The sequence below is a fragment of the Myripristis murdjan genome, chromosome 8 (genome assembly GCF_902150065.1).
Source record: "Myripristis murdjan chromosome 8, fMyrMur1.1, whole genome shotgun sequence".
NCBI lineage: Eukaryota > Metazoa > Chordata > Actinopteri > Holocentriformes > Holocentridae > Myripristis > Myripristis murdjan.
Window position 1 is genome coordinate 13,783,812 of NC_043987.1, and position 20,852 is coordinate 13,804,663.

At 39.1% G+C, this 20,852-nt stretch overlaps 1 protein-coding gene across 1 annotated transcript in view; it reads left to right on the forward strand.

Annotated features, from left to right (window-relative positions):
* Positions 1–2,111: 2,111 nt before the first annotated feature.
* Positions 2,112–20,852, forward strand: part of LOC115363777 (uncharacterized) — a 42,656-nt gene continuing 23,915 nt past the window's right edge. The window contains exons 1-2 of the mRNA XM_030058078.1: positions 2,112–2,154; positions 2,257–2,549. Coding sequence (XP_029913938.1) covers positions 2,112–2,154; positions 2,257–2,549 — 336 coding nt within the window. The remainder of the gene's footprint in view (positions 2,155–2,256; positions 2,550–20,852) is intronic.

Consider the following 20,852-nt stretch of genomic DNA (forward strand, 5'->3'; position numbering starts at 1 on the left):
GAAGACTGAGGACACAGCCGTGTATTACTGTGCCCGAACAGACACAGTGAGAGGCAGTAATAGGAAACACATACAAAAACTACTTCCTCTATTTACCACCAGTAGACACACACTGGGATTATTCAGCTCCCGGATTATTGCTTTCATCCATGGAGCTGACTGTAGAGAGAATAACAATGATAATGAAATATAGCATCCATTAATGACATTCCCAAACAAAAATGCATTTTCACAAAGTAGCGACTGTTTCTACTACTACAAATTCTTCACTGCTCATTTTTGAAAGTCTGAACACAAACTTGTGTCAAAACTTTAATTTCATACAAATGAAAATAGGATATTCACAATATAAAAAGGAATTTTCTCTCAGGAAATATGTATCTGCATGTTTTTAGATTATGATCAGAAACATCTCAAATCATTTGAAGTGATAAAATTGAAAGAAATACATTTCAGGGGACATGTTGGTGTGATATTAATAAAGATTTGCACTGGAATTGCATCCTTGACAGGCTTCCATACAACTAAAACTATACAACAGGATATGTGTTGTTACCAGAACAGGAACCGATTAAGGAGAAAGAGTGGAAAACAATGAATCACACACTGACCATTATTGCAGCCAAAGACATACTGTATTGACCCGAATAAAAGACAACCCTGATTTTAAGACGACCCCTCTTTTTCAAGACCCTTTTTTGGAAAAATACTTTTTATATGGACATTCTGCCAGGAGCGGACTTACCATTAGGCAAAACTAGGCAGTTGCCTAGGGCCCCAAGTTCCTGAGGGCCCCATAAAACTCCTCATACACTTATGGTTAATACAGTTATTACTTATTTGCGCACATTGATTATGTTTTTGATTAAAATACTTTCGCTAAAATGCCAGCAGAATGCTTATCGTATTATGTGTGTCTCGGGGCCCCTGTTTTGTGTGTTGTCCTCTCATCTCAGAGGGCCCCATGCCTGCCTTTGCCTTGGGTCCCAAATTTCTTAAATCCGCCACTGCATTCTGCAACACCAGCCCATGCTAGCTTTGAACTCAGTGCGGGCGAGCTCTGTGGCAGCTTCAAGTGCTTTCTGCTGCATCACAGCCCTCGTAACGGGCAGTCCTTCACTAAGTTTATCATTCACAAAATCGCACACCCTCCTGTCAGTCTCGTTGAATCGACCAGTTTGTGGACCACGAAAAGCCCTTCTCTGGCTGTGGGCATTTTTTAGCTCTTCTTTCTGAGACCGCCACCGTCTCACATTGCACTCAGGGCCAGGGTTAAGGAGTTAAGGGATGTTTATTTACCTTGACAGTTTCGGAGGTAACTTCAGAAAGCGTCCAACTGACAGCCGGAGCGGCATGTCAGCTGGCTTCTACATTCAACCGGGTGGCGGCGCACACCGGCCGGCCCACCTGATACCGGCCGGTGCCTCGGTCAGCACCGCGCCCACCCAGTCAGGTCTGCCGGATCTGACGGGTGTGCGGCGCACACAGACTGCCATATATACCTTTCATCATGAATCAGCTTTTGTTTATACGCGGTTGCAGCAGCACAATGGACAGCGACACAGACACCATGGTTGATTATTGATTGCGCAATGCGGCCATTCGCCGGTAATCGCGCTGCGCATTAATCGATTTTGCGGAGGCAGAAGGAAAGTTGCATGATTTACGTTGTATCCACGTTCGCCCGCTGCGCACGTGACCGTGCATGTGCTCATGCATGAACGCCCGTACCGTGCTGGAGCACACCCCTTCCAACCGTGCCAGAGCAGGGGAAGTGTGCTGTATTCAAGCACGGAACATATGCAAGTACAGTACATGTGTATTTGATTAGACCCCAAATATAAGACGAGGGCGTTTTTTCAGGGCATTTTCAATGGAAAAAATATCGTCTTATATTCAGATCAATACGGTAATTAGATTAGACGGCTGTAAGACTCATGACAAAACGACTTCAGTTTAGATCCACTGCTGAGTAGATCCTCGTCAGTCGTATGTTTGATTGTATGCAAAGTGTACTTCCTGGTTCCTCTGCTATAAAGAGTTGATATGAAGCTGTAAGTTGAAACAAAAGAGGAAGAGCAGCTCCCACCAGTTCAGCTTCAACACAAACCATGTTGTCTGTAGCTCTCCTGCTGCTGCTGGCTGCTGGATCCTGTGAGTGTCTCTGGATTTGACATCACATTTACAAAACCAGCAGCTCTTCTGGTGCCATGTAACTGGATAGTTTGTTTTAAAAAATGTTTGTGTTTTCCACAGGTGTGAAATGTGTCACGTTGACACAGCCAGCGTCTCTGACTGTCCGGCCAGGTCAAACTCTGACCATCACCTGTCAGGTCTCTTATTCTGTTGACAGCTATTACACAGGTTGGATCAGACAGCCTGCAGGGAAAACACTGGAGTGGATTGGATATGTTATTGGTAGCAGCACATACTACAAAGATTCACTGAAAAACAAGTTCAGTATGTCCTCAGCCTCTACCAGCAACACAGTGACTCTAACTGGACAGAATCTGCAGCCTGAAGACACTGCTGTGTATTATTGTGCCAGAGAGCCACAGTGACACAAACCATTGGTAGAGCTGTACAAAAACCCCTCAGTCCCTGAACACTTGTAACATGAAGCCACCAGAGGAGGCAGCCTCAGACCACAGATGAATTTAATGCCATGTGGTTCCTGGGTGGCTTAAAAAATGAATTCTTGTACCATTCAGGAGAAGTCATTTTCACAGTGGACTAGTGTTGCAAAATTCCAGCAATTTTCAAAGTTGGAAAATTTCTATGGGAATTTTTGGAAATTAACTGGAATAAATGGGAATTTTTGGGGAATTTCTGGAATTTATATTCACTGCATTCACCCGGTCATATACATGTATACATAATAAACATTTTGGTTTGTTATAAGCAGATATGCATGTAAACATGTTACATTATAATGAATTTCCGGGGAATTTTCCGGAATTTTTCCTTGCTGAGTCTAACTGTCGTGAATATTGGCATAACCAGTGTGTGAAATAAGGGGGAGCAAAGGGGAGCACAGCTCCCCGTGGTGGTGACATGAGCTCCCCTGTCTGCCGGATCTAGTTGATTATTATTATCAGTTGATTATTGATTGTGCAATGTTGCAATTCGCAGTTAATTGCGCTGTGCACATTAAACAATTTTGCGGAAGCACGAGGACGGCATGATTTACGTTGTATCCACGTTCGCACGCTGCATGCGTGACCATGCATGTGCTCGTGCATGAGCGCCCGTACTGTACTGGAACACACCCCCTCCAACCGTGCCAAAGTAATTTTATGTTGATTTAATTAAACATTCAAACGTTAATTTGGTGGTCCGTGGATTAATTTTTATCATGTGGATTGAAGTTTGCATAGCCAATATAAATGCTCAGGAAATCTGTTGTTCAAATGAAATTAGCCTGATCCATTGGGGCGTTTTAGGTAAAATATCCTACATTAAGATATTAATGGTATCACCCGTGTGCAACGAATTTTCTCTTTATAATAAACCTATGTCTGTTCTGTTGTAGGATATTAATGCAACGACCAGTAGTTATACAGCATTAGTAAGAGGTTTAGGCTATTAATTCAGGCATAGGACTGTGTGCAGTACTATTGTTAAGGTGTGCATATGAAGTGGTTCAAACTACCCATTAAAATGCATAGAAATGCAGGAAATTGAATCGTGATGCTGATGTGATGATCGTCTGTCTCAGTGGAAGTGCTGTAGCCTAGTGGAGTATAAGCTACTGACTGATGATGATCAAATGTGCTCGAAATTATTTTCATATAATAATTTTGAGCACATTTGATCATCAAATGGTGCACAGTTGAATCTGCATTGAATCGTGCAACATATTTGTTTCCACCAAAATGCAAAGTTGACTGTTTACATTTAAGTTTTATATTTAAGTTTTATTTCACACACTCGGGTATGGGGATGATGATTTTACAGTATGCTGGCATTGTGGCCTTTGGGTTAGAGGTGAGTCCTGAGTTCAGGAGATTAGGGTTTCCATTTCCAAAATGGTGATATTGATGTTGACATTCATTTTATTGATTATTATTTATTTTTGCCCCATTCACCTTAAGTTAACAACAACAAAAACGAACATTTACAAAATTCCCAAGCTCAAATTTCCATGAAAACGTTTTAAAAACCTCATTCAAATTGATGACAAGAAAAAAAAAAGAAATTTCCCAAAATTCCCGAGCTGAATTTTCCTGGGAATTTTAGGAAAAATTGGGGAAAAAAGTGACAGCAAAAATCTCCTGAAAATTTCCAATATTCCAGAGTGAAAATTCCCACAGGAATTTTCAAAAACTTTCCGGGAAATTTACTGGAAACTTTCCACCCCTTTGCAATACTACAGTGGACCAGGTTTGAGTGTTGCCGGGGCGTTTTACTATTAGCAACAACATATATGTGGAAAAATTATGTGCTTCTTTCCTTGAAAACATAAGTCAATCAGTCTGATGTACAGTAAAATGACAAAGTGACAACAATGTTTAGTGTCACCACAGACACATCCAGTCTAACACAGATGCTTAGAGGACAGAGTGTGTGGACTGAAGATGCAGCTGTGTGTTTCTGTGAGCAAGAGAAACATGCAGACAAAGATCATATTCATGAGTTTATTAACAGATAGTTTGGCAACGATGTAATGCAAAAATTATATACTGATGATTGATACTGTGCATCTGTTTTAGTTAATGCAAGCTCATGTGGCTTACTTGGTAAATAATGTCTTTAACTTTGCATTAGTTTTTAAATATGAGCTCAGTGGTTTGATTTCACTGAACTGCACAAAAAAATCATGATTTTTTTTCATCTCATACATCAATTCTTTTTAGTCAGTCACTTGTCTACAAAGCACCACTAAACAAAAGTAATTCTGAGTTTCAGTTTTGTCCAAATTACAACTATTCCTATTGAGAAAATGTTATAAGAATTCAAGCATATTGCAATTGTTTGTCATTGTGCGAAAATGTATTTTCTATGTTGTTTATTCAAATATAATTAAATTACGTCAGTTATTCTCTTCAAGAGAAGACATGCACACACACACACACACACACACACACACAGAGGCATAGACAAAAAAAAAAAATAACAGTGCTGAATAGTGCTGAATAGTGCTGAACTATCATGTGCCTTAAAAGTTCTTGAATGTTAAAAGTTCAAGAAGTTAGAACCAAAGAATTACATTAAAAGAGCTGAACACAATGAGCACAAAGATTTTTTAAATGAAAAAACTTTATAAAGACATACACAGAAAAGACAATGACTGAACAGTAAGCAATAAATTGGTAAGAAAAAGGTTTTAAATTTGCTTCAGTGAAACAAGAATTTCTTCAGTGATTTTACAACAGAGCTACAACATGGTTAGTTTCAGCTTCAAACCAAAAATAATTTGCCCCTCAATGATTCATCCACAGTCACACACGAGAGTCACTGTGAGATAAAATTGCTGACCTCAGATCACATCAAATTTCACATCAATCAAATTTTATTCAATTCGTCCATTTCTACAGTGAAGACTAATCCACTGCAGTGCTACTGTCCCTCCCTGTGAGGAGGAGTCAATGCAAAACTTTGATGTCTCCCATCTCTACTTATGTGACTGCAGAGAGGATGACAGAGAACAGTGGCCACACAGTTTAACATGATGGGCTATAGGACAGGACTGCTGCTTTTAACTCTCTGCTGGGCAGGTGAACATTTTCACTCGTGGATTTGACAGGGTCTTCATTCAAATACTAACTTCATGCATGTGATGTTTTCTGTTTTGTGTTGGCAGGTGTTGATGGTCAGACTCTGACAGAATCTGTACCAGTGGTTAAAAAGCCTGCAGAGTCCCACAGATTGACCTGCACAGCCTCTGGATTCACATTCAGCAGCTACTGGATGGCCTGGGTCAGACAGGCTCCTGGAAAAGGACTGGAGTGGATCGCTGCTATCAGTAATGGTGGTGGCAGCACCTACTACTCCCAGTCAGTCCAAGGCCGCTTCACCGTCTCCAGAGATGACAGCACAGAGCAGCTGTATCTCCAGATGAACAGTCTGAAGACTGAAGACTCTGCTGTTTATTATTGTGCTCGAGATCCACAGTGACTGGAGTTGGTGGAGCAGCTGTGCAAAATACCCCAGTCCTCAGTCTTACTGCTCTGGAAGAGCCCCACCTTCTCACAAGTTTCACTGAAATACATCAGTATGTTAATCAGTCAGTATGTTTGTTATGTCAGTATGTGGCATAAAGGAAAATTATGCTTCCTTTTCTCACTGGTCATAATATGTAATGATAAGTTTATATTTATTTATTTTGCATTTTAATAAATCTTGTAACATTAGTTTGTGGTGAGCATTCACCAAGATATCATGACATAAAAACTGACTGACTGATGATTTGATTGTTATATTTCACTCAATGAAAATCAGACACTGAGTGAATCTGGACCAGAGGTTTAAAATTCTGGACAATCTGACAAACTGACCTGCAACTGTTTTAGGTTCAGAGGTCATGATTAAAAATATCCCTCAGACCTGCTCCTGGTAAAAGAGGTGAGTGTGTTTACAAATCCATAGTCATAGTAGTCAAATTCTCAGTTCAGGGTTGGTTCACTATCATGAGTGGCTACAGCAGACAGGAAGAATATTTTCACATGAACAGTTCCTGCTGCTGAATGCTCTGCTGGTTATTTTGGGGCTCTTGGAGCAAATCACAATGCATAATCACACAATTTTAACTTGTAAACAATAAACCACAAAGAGTACAGAAAAGGCAAGTCATTAATAAATTATATTTTTCCCCCTTTTTCAGTCTCTCTCTCTCTGCATGTTTCACTCTTCATTTGATTTGACAGTTTATTGATAAGAGCAAAGCATTAATAGACAGTTTGCAGTATTGTTTTTTAATTCTAAAAAAACTGTTTTTGATTATTGTAATGCCGAAAACAAACTGTAATCACGTGTCCATTTTTCAATCTTCAAATGTTTTTTTCCAGGTTGCAGGTCAATACAAGATATTAGCCAGTGTTCTTTCAGCTGTAGTCCAGTCCAGCACAGCCTTGATCTCTTTGATCATAACTTTGATAATAACAGCAAGTTGAGATTTAGTTTTTTGAAGAATTATTTTTAAGATGATCTATTTTGGGTATTGGTTGGACATTTTACAGGATTTCATTAATGGCAGTATACATTCTTTAAATTTTATGTAAATTAGAAACTTTATCACACTCTACAGTCTGTCTATAGGGGTTAGGATAGTTTAGATTGGGGTGAGTGAGTAAAGTGATGTATCATGTTGGTTGTTGGTGTTCTGGGGTCCTGCGGTTTTGAAAAGACGTTAAAGTTTATCCGTTCCAACAGAAAAGCTGTCCCTGTGCTGTTACTTATACACAACCCGAAATAGACTGAATCAAGTAATAGTTAATGCGAAAATACGTCTAGCATTACTTTATCACCAAAACAGGTAGAGATACAAATAAGGACACTGCATCACAGTCTCCTCCCTTCCTCCTGTACATTATATATGTTTTGTTGATGTTCCTGGAATCATTGGGTGTTTCAGGTCATTTAACATCATACACCAGGGTCCCCAAACTACGGTCCGCGGGCCAGACCCGGCCCGCCTAAACAATTGGACTGGCTCGCTTTACGATCCCAGACAATCCCTCTAAACATCGCCAATTTTTCTTTTTTACATGATTTCCCACAACTGAATAAATATTACATATAGTGCACACAAAACTGCTTTGCTAGCTCAATCATATTGTAACTAGAATATCCACTGGAAAAAATCACTTTTTCATGGACTGATAATTAGGCTACACTTCTGCCGACTTCTCAGTCATTTTTAATCTAACAGGTTGCCGTGACAGCGACTCAGCGGCACAGCTGATTTTTATCTACAACCAACTTAGGCTATATTAACAGTTATATTTAAATACAGACTACTGCTTTCCAGTGTCGGCCAGAACAAACATCTATCTTTTCATAAACTCACCGGCAGATGTTTTATTTCAGCTGGGGTTGTGTCGCTCCAATTTAACATTAGCTCCGATTAATGTGGCTAAGCAGAAAAAGTAACGACAGTAAGCAGGAACATTAAGGCTGAACAGAGTTAGCCTATATCATTTCAACCCCACCTTTTGGGGTCTTTTGCTAATCACCTTTTCAGGCTGTTATCAATGAAGATGAAAGTTTTCACAGATGTGTTGATTTATTAAATGTTCATTTCAATGTGCAGATGCAAACAAATTGACAAATTAATTAAATCAATGGCCTAGGCAACTCATAAAGAATAAACAAATGAATAACAATTAATAGGCTAATTTATAACATAACATTAACACATTAATAACAAAAACAAAGTTATAGCCGCACATCTCCGTGGGAAATCTTACAGGTAGGCTACTGTCCGTGGTGCTGAATCTGCCTCAGCAGGTACTGTCCGTCGTGCTGAATCTTATGAGGCATCTCATCTTATGAGGCATCTCATTCTCTTTATTATAGAAATTAAAGCTCCATAAAATTCACGGAGGATCTTGTTTAGCTCTTCTTTACAGTTGGAAATCAGCTGCTTGCCCGGTCTTTGCCAGGTAGGCTAGTCTTGCAGACATTTGACGGCCCAAGACGTTGACCAGGCCGTACCGACGTACCGTTTCCTGACTCTCCAGCTGATCCAGCTCTTCATTTGTCAGTCTCGCGTATCTCAGCTTTTTCTGTTCTGTCTTGTCTTTCTCGTTCAGCCATTCATCCAAACTTAGGTCACCAAATACACAATTCCACTGCATCTGACCTCTACTGGGTAACACTTTGTTCTCCATCTTGCTTGTTAACAAGCCCTGACCAGTCCCTCGTAATTGATGAGCCTCCTGGTGTCTTCCAAGTGGTCTTCTCACAGTACTGTCAGCTCTAACAGAACCACTTGTTTGACTGTAGACTCAGACATAAGCACGTTGTCTAGTCTCAAGGCGGTGGTCACAACGTGGTTTGGGAACTTAAGTTGCCATTCAAAGCCCATTAGCAACTTCCAGTCCCTTGCTGAGGCCTGGATGCCTGCAGATGGTTTTGCTGTAGCTGCTCCCTGGCTCTTACAAAGGTGATGGCTTGGATGGAGGGCCGGTGCTGCCTGGCCCATTCAGCTCCCTTGCTGATGGCTTCTGTGATTGCCTTCAGGACCTGGTCGTGTCCCCATCGGCACCATCTCTTCCCTAGAGCTTTTGAGTAGCTTCTCAGAATATGCTTCAATGTTCCATGTTTATAGCACAGCAGACATGGTGGTGACTCCACTTTGCCCCACATTTGTAGGTTTGATGGACTGGGAAGCATATCATACACCATTTGGACAAGAAGAATCTTCATCCGTTGTGGTTCACGTTTCCACAGCTTGGCCCATGTCACCTTCCTCTCAATCACCCTTTCCCATGTTGTCCATGCTCCCTGCTGCCTCATTCCAACCATCCTCCAAGATCTCTCCTCCTGAACTGCTGCTCCCACCTCTTCCTTGACTAAGTGCTGCCTTTCCTTTCCTTTGGTGGTGTCATTGTGAGGTGTTGTGAAAGATCCCAGTCCAGCCCTGTCTCTTGTCACCACTCCCACAAGCTTCTTGTGATTCAGCCTTGACTCTGCTTGCCACACTGCCCTCCACTTCCTACCCGTCCAGACTTTAGTTCTGGCTTCCATGGAAGTTGTAGTTTGTTGTGCTGTCCTTAAAGTGCAATGTTGCTCAAGCTCTTAGGAAGTCCGAGATTTTGTCTGACATGGCTGCTGACCTTCCTCTCCAAGGTCTCAAGTGTTGAGACCTTGGAGAGGCACTTCATAGCCAAGGATTAGCCACAAGATTCTGGGGAGAATGCCGCTGTAACGGATTAGGAATGGTGGACTCAAAAGGCAGAGAAATGAGAGGTGAGGCAGCTGTTCAGTTCAAAGAATGTTTAATACTACTTGGGTGCAGAATGATGAGTCCAGGATGAGGGATGGACTAATTGCAGAATGACGGATCTCCAGGTGAGGGATGGATGGAGGGCTTGGCTGGCTGATCTGGCTGGGTGGCAGACTGGATGCAGGACTGGTGCTGGAGGCCAGGGAAGAGCTGGATCCGTGGCAGAAAAATAGAGAAGTTACTCTCGATGCAAAATATAAAAACAGAAAGACAAAAGAACTGGCTTGAAAGCGACTGACAGTGGTTACTGAGTCAACAATCTGGTGAGGTCTGGTTGTTAGAGGCAGTAGTGGCTGCTATGAAAACTCCTCCGCACCCTCAGCAGATGTCAGAGAGCAAAGAAAGCCCATCCTCAGACCTTAACCTCTTTTCCTAACCAAGCATCTACTCACCATGTGCTCAGTTCATGCCAACCCTGAAATAAATCAGTTCAGCTTATGCACCTATTGCCCTTCCAATGATTGGTTTGCACTTTGATTTATGTGCCAGGTTTTGTCAGCTGAAGAGCAGAAGTCCAAAAGCTAGTGAAGACTGGCATCTAGTGGAGAAAGCTGCAGCAGTAGCACGTTGGAGTGGCTCAGAAGATGATTTGTCAGCTGATCTCATCACATCATGAAGAACCAGAGGAGGACTCTTCATGTTGTAAGGTGATGGTGCAAATCAGCGCTAAACCACAACAACTTCTACTGCCTGAGATGAGATGTGTTTTGTCTTATTTTTACAGTCCTGACAGAATTATGTCTAAACTTGTGTCATTGTTTTGAATCAACATGATCTGGACCGCTGTAATGTGTAATGCTACATCTTTTTCAGCAAGCCGCAGCAGAGCTCCACCCTGTGTGTTTTCAACACATTGCAATTATAATATTGTTAGTCTACATAGTTCACGTTCCAGTACTAGTGAATGCAGCTATAAATACATGATTTGAACCAGTTTGTTGTGCTATAATTAATGAACAGGTATTTGTAATTTGTATTTTTCCACATACCAAGACACGAGTGCAACTGCTGGCATGTCTGTGTCTGTCTCAGCCCAAAGATGAGAATTTTCTCTTTCTTTCTTTCTTTCTTTCTTTCATTCTTTCTTTCTTTCTTTTTCATTTCTAAATACCTTTGTCTCGATCATCTGGATTTCAAGAAAATTGGGAGTTAGTCCATTTTTTCCGAGTGTAATATGTCATTTTGCCACGAGCACACATTAAGAATTTTTAAAGGTGCTTTACTTAGACTTGACATGATGTGTTGTAGACAATTATCAATATATTTGCCAACTCTGAGCTGCTGGCACAGAGGGGACAAATTTATTATCATAGGTGATTTTTCTATAAAATACGCTATTTTTTGGGGGATATTTTTATAGATTTTCGATTAGTAAATAAGAGAAATGGCTTCATGATAATCTTCATGATGTTTTATTCACGTCTGTTATTGAGTTTTTCCCTGGTTTTGGTAGTTCACTCTTCAAATGGATTTCATTTTAAATTATTTGACTGGGATACATTCTCTGTTGCTCTTTAAATTTGTATGTGCACACGCACTCATGCACAAAAACGCATCACATTTTTTTTCCCTCTAAATCTCTTGTAAGATATTTTTAATCCAAATTAAATTATAAATTAAATTCCTCTCACTCACTGATCAAACTGGACAATGACACTGCCTCTTGCAAATGTGGGAGGTTTTTGACAGGCCGTGTGTCACTGTGGTTATGATAGTGGTTATGGCACAGTGTTACATGCCATGACAAAAACCATGTGGAATCAGAAACCAAACGTTTCCACTTCTCTGCCGCCAAATGAATTTTACAGATACATTTATAGATTTCTGTCAAAATAGGTATTATTAAATTCAGATTTTATACAATTCTGGCAGTAGAGAAATGATGAATATGCTTCCAAGACCAGTCATTAAATGCATTTATACACACAAAAAATTCCTTTTTTAACCCAGTTTGTCAAGCAAGCCGGTTTTGTGTCAACACATATAAATGTGACAACTGGGTTAGAATAAAGCAGCGAAGCTTTCACCTGTGCAAACTTAGACATTCACAGTTGTCATCATGGGCACATGAAAACAGGTGAGCTACTGTGTCACATTTTTCATTTTTTAAAACCTTATTTATTATTGAGATCTGACTAAAAAGTACTTGTTCATTTCCCATTATTTTAATTGATTGATTGATTGATTGATTGATTAAAAATGTTTTACTTACCACGCTGTGCAGTGTCTTCCATGTGTCAGGAGGTTTTTGACTGGCCGTGTGTCACTGTGGTTATTATAGTGGTGGTTATGGCACAGTGTTACATGCCATGACAAAAACCATGTGAGTCAGAAACCAGACGCTGCTGTTTTTCTGCCGTCAATTGAATTGTACAGATACATTTATAGATTTCTTTACACAATTATACTATTCTGGCAGTAGAAAAATGATGAATATGCTTCCAAGACCAGCCACTAAATGCATTTACACACACAAAGAACTCCTTTTTTTAACCCAGTTTGTCAAGCAAGCCGGTTTTGTGTCAACACATATAAATGTGACAACTGGGTTAGAATAAAGCAGCGAAGCTTTCACCTGTGCAAACTCAGACATTCACAGTTAGCATCGTGGCTACATTTTAATATAACCACAAGACATGGGAATGAGTGGAGAAATTACAATTATTATTTGGATCAGAATTTTTCTTACCTCCATTAAAAGTTCCCTATACTGATTTGTCAAAACACGTGAGCTGCTTTGTCACATTTTTCATTTATTTATTATTGAGATCTAACTGAAAAGTATTGGTTCGTTTTTCATTATTTTTACAATTCTACAAAAGAATTCAATTATTATTATTATTATTTCTTTTTGTTTCATATGTTTTTGAAGGACAGACTCTGTTGCTTTCTCCTTATAAAAATAAATAAATACATACATACATAAAAATGTTTCACTGACCACGGTGTGCAGTGTCGGCAGTGTGTTGGGAGGTTTTTGACAGGCCGTGTGTCACTGTGGTTATTATAGTAGTGGTAGTGGTTATGGCACAGTGTAACATGCCATGACAAAAACCATGCGAGTCAGAAACCAGATGTTTCCACCTCTCTGCCGTCAACTGAATTTTACAGATACGGTAGGTAGATAGGTATCATTAAATTCAGATTTTATACAGGGTGTCCACAAAGTCTCTTTACAATTTAAAAAATCTGTTACAAAAGCAATTGATGAGATATGTTAGTCAGATTGGTTCTATGTACTCAGTGGTTATCAAAGTTTTTAATCACATTGCATTTGTGTATTTCAGGTAACCTGTTAATGAAATAGATTCTGTTAAATCCGATACGCAGGGTTATGTTAAAGATATTGTGTATCGAACAAAGATACGGGACACCAACGACCTGTAGCAAAAGATCACTGATGCCACAACCACCATTGATGAGGCTATGCTACAGCGAACATGGCAAGAAAACGAGCCCTGGATGTGTCTTTATGTGCTTTGTGCAACTAATGGTGCCCATATAGAGGTGTATTAAATGAAGCAAAAAAACTTCAGTATCTACTCCTCATTATGTAATAATTTCCACAGATTTGTCTATTCATTTGCTTTTGTAATAAATTTGTTAAATTGTAAAGAGACTTTATGGACACCCTGTACAATTCTGGCAGTAGAAAAATTATAAATATGCTTCCAAGACCAGTCACTAAATGCATTTACACACACAAAGAATTCCTTTTTTAAACCAGTTTGTCAAGCAAGCTGGTTTTGTGTCAACACATATAAATGTGACAACTGTGTCATATTCATCACATTTTTAACCCTATGTATTATTGAGATCTGACTTCAGAGCATTTTTTCCCATTGTTTTGAAGTGTTACAGTGTTGAGCTTCATTGACATTTTTAAAGGACAAACTCTGTTGCATTCCTTTATACAAAACAAAATAAAAAATAAAAATGCTAGAAAAATAAATGTTTCACTGAGCAGGCTGTGCAGAGTCTTACGTGTGTTGGCAGGTTTTTGAAAGGCCGTGTGTCGTTGTGGCTCTGCTGATAGCTGGAGTTATGGCACAGTGTTACATGCCATGACAAAAACCATGCAGAGTCAGAGACTGGACAAAGTCACTTCTCTGCTGTTCATCATAAAGCGAACAAAACTACTCATGAATGAGCAGAGCAGATTTTTTAGAAATGTATAGGTAAATTTTTACATTACATTTCTGTCCTATACAATAAGCATTTTTAAATTCAGCTTTCAGCTGCGGTGCAGTGATCAAGATGCTCTCATGTCAGTGACTGACTGAATTTTCACAGGTAATTCCATTCTTAAACTGGCTCCTCAGGTATTCCAGTTTGGAATTGCCATATGTGAATGTAACTGTGTGAGTGATGTCCATCCTCTGATTATGAGACACCATGTGATGATGTCTGCTTTACAGGTCACCGTGGAAACATCTCACTCCTGGCACAGTGGGTGATAATACAGTCTTGAACAACAATAATAATAATAATAATAATAACAACAACAACAACAACAACAACAATAATAATAATAATAATAATACATATTGTGCCTAAAAAGTACTAAGAAAAAGTAATTATTAATGATTTACAAAGACAAAGACACACTGTGATGTTGTTGCTCATCTCTGTGCATCAGTGTTACTGCTGTAGTTATGCTTTAAGACGTTTGTTGCTTTTTCAACCTTAACACACACACACACACACACACACACACACACACACACACACACCGTTAGACACACAAACATACAGAAACTGCTCTCTCCTGGATGTAATGTAAAAATTATTTCCAGATTTAGCAAAAGTAAAGTAACAGAAATGTTTGTGTTGCTGCCGGACCATGAGTGAATATTCAGTTGCAAGCGTGGGAGGTTTTTGACAGGCCATGTGTCACTGTGGTTACTATGGAGTAGCAGCAGCACAGTGAGACATGCCATGACAAAAACCACCAGCCGCTGTCACGTCTCTGCTCTCAATCAGAAAGCTGGAAGAGCCACACAGAAATTAGTGCTTTGCAACACTTGGTCTTTTACAAGAAAACAAATAAAAACAAAACAGTTAATGCATTAAATGAACGGATGTATACTTTTATTTATAGATAAGATTACTGTCCAGTAAAATGAGCACTTTTACAAATTCAGATTTGCTATACTTGTGGCAGTGGTTCAGTGATAAAAAAAAAGGCCTATGCTACCAAGACAAATCACTGACTGCATTAACATGCACAGATAATTCCATTAGGCTGGTTTCTCAAATAAAAATTTGCCTTCATCTCATTCATTAAATAAATAAATAAATAAATAAATAAATAAATAATCATAATACTTATATTACAATATATAATAGAATAATAATATAATTTTGATACATGCTTTTTTTAGACTTGACAAATTGTATTTTGACAAATTGTATCAATCATTATTCATCATATTGCCAGGCATATATTATTTAGATTATGTAAACTTTTCAGACAAAAAATACTTGAGAATGTTTTTTTCTCCACTGAATGTTTTGTAAAAACAATGATCGCTATCTTTGTCCAAACTCCAGAAAAGACGTATCTCTTGCAAGAGTGGGGAGGTTTTTGACAGGCCATGGGTCACTGTGCTATACTATACGGGGGGTACAGAGTGTTACATGCCATAACAAAAACCAAGTGGAGTCAGAGAGTAGACAACAAGAAAAACAAAGCTAAACAAGAATGACAACTTAAACTAGACTTTATAAAGTTTCTGAAGAAACTTTGATGTGCTTGCCTTGCCAGCGCCTAGACATGTGTAAACCGCCAGCCCTATGCTGTTTGTGGGCTGTGTAGTGTTGTGGCTCTTGCCCAGGCGGGGAGTTGAACCCTGGTCTCCTGCATGGCAGGCAGAGACACTATCCACTGTGCTACTGGGGCTTGTGTGGGCGGAGCCAGAAATGAGGCTCTATGAAGCACACAGCATGAGTGATAGTGCTGCTTCTGTGAAAAATCACCTAAAAGTAGTGGTCAAACAAATGCTTCTTTGTCAATGATAGTAAGTCCGAGCAGAAAATAAAATGTACCATGAGAAAGGCAAGGCTTTGGGCTTTCAAACTGTGTCAAAATTATTTTCCAACTCCCAAAAATGCCCACCTTAGAGCGAGTTGGAAAAGTGTGTCTTTCTGCTTCTCTCCCGAGACTTTGCATTTCAGATATAATGGGAGTCTATGGGGGAGAGAGCTGGCACTCCTGCCTCGTTAAGTGTCACAGTGTAAAAAGTTGAAGCTACTTTGCTTTTGTATTTACATTTTTCAAAGCACAACTATTTTTCCTACAATTTGATCCCAAATTTATGCATGTGCAGTGAAAAGTGTGGCCAGCAGAGCAAGTTTAAGACAAAAGTTTTAGGCGAATTTTCAGGGCTGCTCCACTCTAGCCCTCAGGAATGCCACTCTAGCTCACGCAATACACACTCATTCAAAAGTCAGAGGCGGCTCAAAAATAACTCCAAACTTAAACTGTGTTTTATGGCAAACTAAAGCAGACATGAAAAATTGAAGATGACACACATAAAGTTGAACATCTGCTGAGTCATTTAAGCTTTGAATGGAGTCTGTGGGCCAAAGAATGAGGGAGCTGTGAGGCTTTGAAAATGCATGAGTGTCTGCCGATTTCCCATTATTTTTCAATGAGGGCAAAATCGCGATTTTAAAATTGAATTATGAGAAATCGCATAGTCTGATCAGTTTGAAAATTGACACACCGCTTCTTCTCCACAAGACGCACGTTTTTTGTATTTGGTGCGTGGACGCAGGTTAAAAGCTCTGGGCCCTGGAGCCCTCTGAAGTTTTGGCCATTCATTTCGGATGGCCGAAATTTTCAGGAAAATTGGAATTTTGAGAATTCCGTGAGTTGGATTCCTTATAAAAGTAATAGCACACTTCTCCCAATGGGGCCGCACATTTTCCCAATTCATTGTGGGGGCCTAAAACCAAAGCTGTAGGAGGAGTAGCGCGCCGAAAAAAAGGTGGAATAATAATAATATTAAAAAGATTAAATATGCAAGATTTTAAGATGTGTTGCCTTTTCAAGGCAAGCACATAATAAAAAAAGAAATATAAACCAGGATCATCATTGCATAATATAGTGCAATTACAAACAAAAAATGTGACATTCTTTTCATTGAAACATATTCAATTAACAGCATTGAAAAAAGTTACTGCAAATACATCATTTTATTAAATGAACTTACATTTATTGTCAATTTACTTAATGTCAAAAATATTGTGAAAAATACATCACTATTATATTACATATTATACTGATATTATATCACTAACTGACAAGATTGTGTTTATGACATTAAGAAAATACAACATTAAATGTCATATTGATATTTTCTTGATGCTTTTCTTAAATGACATGGAAAAGGAAGATAATTAGCATAATTAATAACATATTAATAATATGCCAATAAAATAACATAGTGACACTGCAGACAAGCGCATAAATAATCATCATAATAGTTCATCAATAAAAACAAATGTTGTAATGGTCACCCAATTATTGTATTTTTATTTTAATGATTTCTAATGAATTTGGATGAAATGAGCAGTTGTTTTAGTCTGTTTCTCGAAGCAAAGCCTGTGGGAGTGACATACTGGAGCAGCTTCAGTTTTTGTACTGTCATGTATCGCTGTGTAGTGGGGTGGCCACAGTGAAACACACCGTTACAAAAACCTCACAAGAGGCAGAGGCCGTCACTAGTGGAGGGCGCATTTCAACTCTCATTACAGACTCAGCAAGCTGTGCCTAAATCAGTGTGCAGCCAGTCTCACGATGAAATGTATCTGACATAATTCAGTTCAGACTGAACTGTATCGCTCCATGGCCACTGGCCCACTGGTCTACTGGTCCACTGGTCCACTGGTCTACTGGTCCACTGGCAGCTATGAATCATTGTGCTAGAGAAAAACCTTTGGGTGGACAGCAGTCCTGAGGCCTGTTGTTTGGATTTAGACAATATGTCATACAACTGATAACACCGCTGCATGTACTATAATTACAAATATTACCAGAAGATTCCCACCAGAATGAAGCCTAACGACGACTGAGCCTTTGCAGTCAAGGTGCAGAAACTGTGAAACAGTTTGTCTGAAGAAATATTTTCAAAATGAGTATATGTGTTTCTTTTTATTTTTTAATTGAGCAATGCAATAGTTATATTATTGTTATTGTTATTCTTACTATTTATAGTACTGTTAATGTTAATGTTATTGTTACATCAACAGTGGCTGGTCAAAGCACAGGGTGGGGTTTTTGTACAGCGCTCTATCACAGTGCAGACTATAGCAACCACAGTGATACAGCTAATGACAAAAACCTCCTTCCACTGTTCTCAGGGAAAGAAACTGCACTGACACTGAAAATAAGTTAGTGAGTTAGAATGCTTGGTTTCTGTTTAATTTCTCTAACCTGCTAAAATGTTGTTTTTTTTAGGAGTTAGAAAAGCAGAGCTTTTTTAAGACAATCTTTAAGTTTTTTTTTTTTTTTTTTTTTTTACTTATTCAGGTGGTTACAACAGCACTTTATGAGGTAAACAGTCATAGTATTTCAGTTGTGAGAGTATTTTCTCAGCCCATAGATTATGATGTAAATTGTATGATTTTCACACTAGCAAAAAGTGATTTTGAAGAAAAATCCATAATAGAACTACCAAAGAAGGTGGAACAAAAATTGAATGTTGGAGCAAGATTTAATAGATTTATTCCTCTAAAAATTTTAGTAAATAAAAGTAATACAGTGCACCCAGACAGAGTGAACAGACCACGCATCTGATGAAGGTTTTTGTATGAGTGTGTGTCACTGTGTACGGGAACTACCCACAGTGATATATGCTATGACAAAAACCTCACTTGCCTGAAGCCACTCATAAACAAGGGAAAATATTCACAAAAACAAGTCTTTCTCAAAATGATGATGCAGGGGACTGATACTGATAAAATTTATTTTACATGGTTCTGATCTTTACCATGCTCATCCTGAAATATTTTAAAACTTACACCTAAGACTGACAGTGCCTACTGAGACTTGGATCAGCAGATATAAGATTGTAAATATTAAAAAACAAAAGTTCAAAGACTGATTCTACAAAACTCCACATGTAGTACTACTAGCAGACCAAATAGTCCAATTGGGTTTTTTTGTCCAGCCTTTAATTACAGGTACAGTCTTGACGAGAGTCAAAAAGGCCACATTTTAAACACTGAAAATGAAAACAACAATAGGTAACCCTGACGCGATTCAAACACATCACAGTTGAGATACATCATTTCAGAGGCAGCAAAGCTTACAGCAAGTGGACAATAGATGATCTTATAAGTGCTATAAAATGGTGAAATATTTATTCATTGTCTTAAATATATTAATACACAAAGGCATATATTCAGAGAGTGTGACATATGTTGAGACAGTTATGTTCTGACAAATATATTGTTACAATAAATTAGTTGTGAAATCTTTTACAAGGGGCAATCATAACACAAAATAATGTGTATGAATTTTGGACTTTTGGCTTGTGACATCCTGACTGGTTAATATTTATATAACAGACAGGAAACAGCCTTAACCACAGCAGGTGCTTCCACGTCCAGTTAACAAGCTGAAACCTTGGACTGAAATCTATCTGACAGAGGCAGGAGCCAAAGATCCTGCCCAACACTGGAAATTTATTTTCTTATACAAATGGAAGCTGCAAAGCTCTTCTGAATACATTAGTTTCCTTTAAAATGACCAAACTGTAATCGAAAGACAGAAAGGATAAATTCATGTATATTTAATATGAATACTGTGTTCTCAAGTTCCCTATTGAAAATCTGGGAGTGTGAATGTTCTCCACAGTATCTCAGTGGTTCCTAAACTCCACTCTTCAAGATGGAGCTGTTCCTGGACTGTGTTGGAGCCATTCTCCCAGTTTGAGGGTCACACCTCCAAGTGCAACTATCATTGCCTTCACTTTGACATCTTTTCCAGTTCCTGTTTCAGTCCCCAATACTTCTACAGCTCCTTATATTCCTCTTTTTTAATGTTGCTGTCACTGAGGATTGCATTACCACTGTTTATGTGTCTGGATCTGGAAGTCCCACAGGATCTTAGATCTGTCATTCCCAACGAGCCTTTGCAGAGTCTCCAGTCTGGACTTGGCGGGATCCGAACTATATTCAGCACAGATGTTCTTCTACACCGGGCATCAAATGGCGGACCATGGTCCGGGCACGGACCCAGTGATGGTTCTGTCTGGACCCGTGACAATTCTAATATTGTTAAATAAATCATTCATTGTTATTTTTTCTCTGACGGCTGTGGCTACAGACTGCATGCGCAGCTAATCTAGCTAATGGGGCTTTCACATAGCCCACGCACAGGGGCGCCGCCAGGGATTTTGGGCCCCATGAAAAGAAATGTTATTGGGCCCCTGTATAGCCGGCCTATAGCCCGGCGAAAAATTTTGATGCTGTTTTATATAAAACTATACATTTTAATGATATTTTTGACCATCATTCCCATATTTGTGAAAAGAACAACATGACAGTTACTTAGTTACTGCTCACTGTCTCCCTTGTAGTCCTGCATGCAGGTCTAATTTATCTCCAAAACTGTAGACTCACAGGTGGTGGCATTGGATTTGGGGTGAAAAAATACATAAATGAGGCTATATGGACATTGCAATTTAATCTTCTGATTTCCAGAAAATATAAACATTTCTCTGATTGTATTGAGAGCAGTCACTCATTCTGCATGCACCAGCACCTCCTCTGTTCCTACTGCAAAGCAGTAGGAACAGAGGAAGTGATAAAGTAATGATACTCTCTTGCCTAGGTGGGGAATTGAACCTGCAGTCTCCTGCATAGCACGCGGAGACACCATCCGCTCTGCTAT